The sequence below is a fragment of the Pagrus major genome, chromosome 12, assembly GCF_040436345.1.
Source record: "Pagrus major chromosome 12, Pma_NU_1.0".
NCBI lineage: Eukaryota > Metazoa > Chordata > Actinopteri > Spariformes > Sparidae > Pagrus > Pagrus major.
This window is the reverse complement of record NC_133226.1, coordinates 26,584,235-26,587,711: the sequence shown is the minus strand read 5'-3', so window position 1 is coordinate 26,587,711 and position 3,477 is coordinate 26,584,235. Positions and strand designations below refer to the sequence as shown.

At 45.0% G+C, this 3,477-nt stretch overlaps 1 protein-coding gene across 1 annotated transcript; it reads right to left on the bottom strand.

Annotated features, from left to right (window-relative positions):
* Positions 1–938: 938 nt before the first annotated feature.
* LOC141005601 (tripartite motif-containing protein 16-like) lies at positions 939–2,878 on the bottom strand. Its single transcript, XM_073477515.1, has one exon. The coding sequence runs from the start codon at positions 2,837–2,839 to the stop codon at positions 1,163–1,165; it is 1,677 nt and encodes a 558-aa protein (XP_073333616.1). The 5' UTR covers positions 2,840–2,878; the 3' UTR covers positions 939–1,162.
* Positions 2,879–3,477: the final 599 nt, after the last annotated feature.

Genomic DNA, 3,477 nt, shown 5'->3' with positions numbered 1-3,477 from the left:
CCCAGTGCAGAGTGTCTGCGTCAGAGTAAAACAGCAGGTTGTGTTGGTGTGTTGGCAGCTCCAGCATCTGGAATGACGACAAGAAGAAAAGACTTTGCTCATGTTTGTTTATTCATGATTGAAACCTTCAGTTTGTCAGTGAAGTCTGGTATACAATGGTCAGGGTGAAGAGTCGTTTCAGATTGGCTGGATTAACTTTTGATATACGCACTTCACTTCAACATTTAAAATACATTAATAAAAATCTGAATATGAACAACCCTAGATGTGGTCCTGTAGTGCATCATCCTCTGACCACCACAGGGTGGCGCTTTTAGTGGCTCACACTCAGTAAATTAAGTGTCTGCTGACTCAACTAAAGTAACAGATAACTCATAAAAAGTACTTCTTCCCCCCACACACACCACCACCACCACCACCACCTTCATCTTAATATAAACAACCTCTGTAGATTCTCACCTGATTTCTGTCTTTACACACGACTGATAATGTTTTCAAATCAACTCAATCTTTAAATTTCATCACGTGTGACCTGATAAACAGTCTGTTGCTGTGTTTTCTTTCATCCACCTTGTTTATAAGTCTTATTGCTCTTTTCTCTGACACATACAAAGGTTTAGTACGAGTCATAGACGAGTTGCCCCGCACCTCAAAATATGGAAGAACAAGTGAACAGAACAAAATATGAAGAGAATCAAAATCTGAACCGTCCTTTGTTCAAAACAGCAAAACATGGACACACTTTCCAGTTTGTTGACACGTCCATCAGTAAAGTCTGTTAAACCACTCTTGTTCAATGATTTCATGAACAGATTCACTTCATCCACACAATCAGTTTGTTGGAGCAGAATCTCAGCTGTGTACAAGCAAAAAATCAAGCATCTCCTTATTGATTATGATCATGTAAACTGAAGTCATCACGAGCAGCAAGAGCCTCCGTGGCTGAACAGACACAGGAAGGAGCGCCGCCTGAACAAAGTCCAACATTTACAGAACAACAAGAAGAGGTCAAAGTACCGCCCATCATGTTTGATTGACAGCTGATCTGTGTGCAGTGAAGAAACGCCACAACAATCAGCTCTCAGCAACAATGATGGAAACACAACAAGTGTGAAGAAATGAAACACAGAATTTAACCCACTGACCCTGAAATGACTTCTGTCTATTTGAGTTTACAAAACTCAGCAGAGTCTCCAGAAAACCAGTCAACATAAAGTCCAGCATAGAGAGGCTGAGTGAATGTGGTCTGGACTCTGTAGAGGAGAGTGATGGTTTCAGAGACGCTGTAGAAGGACAGAATACCTGCACTGTGATCCAGGTACACTCCAACTCTGGAGGACTCAGGACCTGAGACGGGAGTGTGGACTTTGTTGTAATAAAAGTTATAACTGTCTGTGGAACAAAATAACATCCAAGATTTGTCATTGAATCCAAATCTACATTCATCTGACCTCCCTGCTCTGCTGATATTCTTGTATGCGACTGCTACACCAACTGCTTCTCCTCCCCACTCCACCTCCCAGTAACAACGTCCAGTCAGACTCTCTCTACTCAGGACCTGACGCCACCGAGTGAATTTGTCTGGTTGTCTAGAATAAGACCGTTGTCGTCTCTTGTATGTTGCTTTTCTGTTCCCCTCAGATAATAACAGCTCTGTGTTTGCTGTGTTTGGATCCAGTGTGATGTCACATGAATATCTTAAGAATCCAGCTCTGGTCTTGGGCTCTGGTTGTGGCAGTAAAACATCCACTTGAGTCACTGTCAGTGAGATGTTTGTCCATGTGTCTCTCAGGACGTCCTGTAGTTTGTCTCTGACCTCTGACACAGCTGCTGTCACATCCTCAAAGTACTTCAGAGGACGGATATTGATGCTGGATGAGTGTGTAGACTCACTGAGTGCTGACAGTGAGGGGTAGTTGTGTAGAAACTGGTTGTGATCCTCTGTGTGTGAGAGCTTCTTCAGCTCAGCGTCTTTCCTCTTCAGCTCAGTGATCTCCTGCTCCAGCTTCTCCTGAAGCTCTTTGACTCGACTCACTTCAGTTTCCTGCTGGGATCTGACCTGCTGCTTCACATCAGAGCGTCTTTTCTCCATGAGACGGATCAGCTCGGTGAAGATCTTCTCACTGTGCTCCACTGCTTCATCAGCAGAGCCATTGATGGCCTCCACCTCCTGTTGAAGCACCTTCACATCTTCCTCTCTGTCCTGGATTCTCTGCTGGATGTTTTGTCGACTCCCCTCGAGCTCTCTCTGCCTCTCAGTCCTCTCTGCTGCAGCTGACACTGTGTCGTGGCCTTTATGTTCCTCCACAGAGCAGAGATAACAGATACACTGCTGATCAGTACGGCAGAACATCTTCATCACCTCATCATGACGAGAGCAGATGTTCTCCTGGAGCTTCTTGGACGGCTCCACCAGCTTGTGTTTTCCATAGGCAGGGATTTCAAAGTGAGGCTGGAGGTGTTTCTCACAGTAAGAGGCCACACACTGCAGACAGGACTTGAGGGCTTTCAGTTTCCTCCCAGTGCAGAAATCACAGGCCACATCTTCAGCTCCAGCATAGCAGTGATCAGCAGGAGCAGCTTGGAGTCCAGTCTTCTTCAGCTCCTCCACTAAAGCTGCTAACATGGTGTTTTTCAGCAGCTCAGGCCTCGGTGTGAAGCTCTTCCTGCACTGAGGGCAGCTGTGGATCCTCCTCTCATCCTCTGTGTCCCAGTGATCGTTAATACAGTTCTTGCAGTAGCTGTGTCCACAGGGAGTAGTCACCGGATCCTTCAGTAGATCCAAACAGATCGGACAAGAAATTGTTTTTCGGTCCAGCTGAACTGCTCTCTGCGCCATTTCACCTCTCAGTGACAACGACTGTCTGAGCTTCACTTCCTGATACCTGAAGTTAATTTGAGTAAACAAGATAAGCGATCAGAGAGAAGAGGGAGCGGTCATCAACATTTTATTCATTCCAGGACGAGGAGCAGCTCTGTGAATCTGAACTGTGTTTCCTCTTTTACAACGAAGCCTCAGTTAAAACCTGCTCCACATTTGAAAACATCAAAGTTTTTAGTTGTAAAATGTTTCTTGGCTCCTCAGGCTTTGCTGATATTTCTCTAACTCTTCCTCTGATTCTGTTCACTTTTCTTCTCCTGGTTAAAAACAGCTGACTGACAGCAGCGAGTTATCAAACTAAACCCTCATTAAGGTTCAAGCTGCTGTATAATAGTTGTCTCACACAGTTAATGATCTACTTTGACTTTCAGAGTCTTCTCTCATCACTCAGGTAAAACAACATCCATGTGTCTTCATTCTTTCTATTGCTCCTTCCACATGTGGACGTTGTCTTTCGCTGAGGTTTATCAGGGCCAATCTGGACATTCAAGCATTTCCTCACCATCCCTCATCAACCACAACTTCATAGTTAAAATGTATCCCACCAGGCACTGATTCCTCCTGGCCTCACCCATCCAAACAACGGGGCTTCATGT

Bases quoted from the DNA above. Each gene is read 5' to 3' on its own strand.
- LOC141005601 (XM_073477515.1), bottom strand. From the start codon at position 2,839: ATGGCGCAGAGAGCAGTTCAGCTGGACCGAAAAACAATTTCTTGTCCG.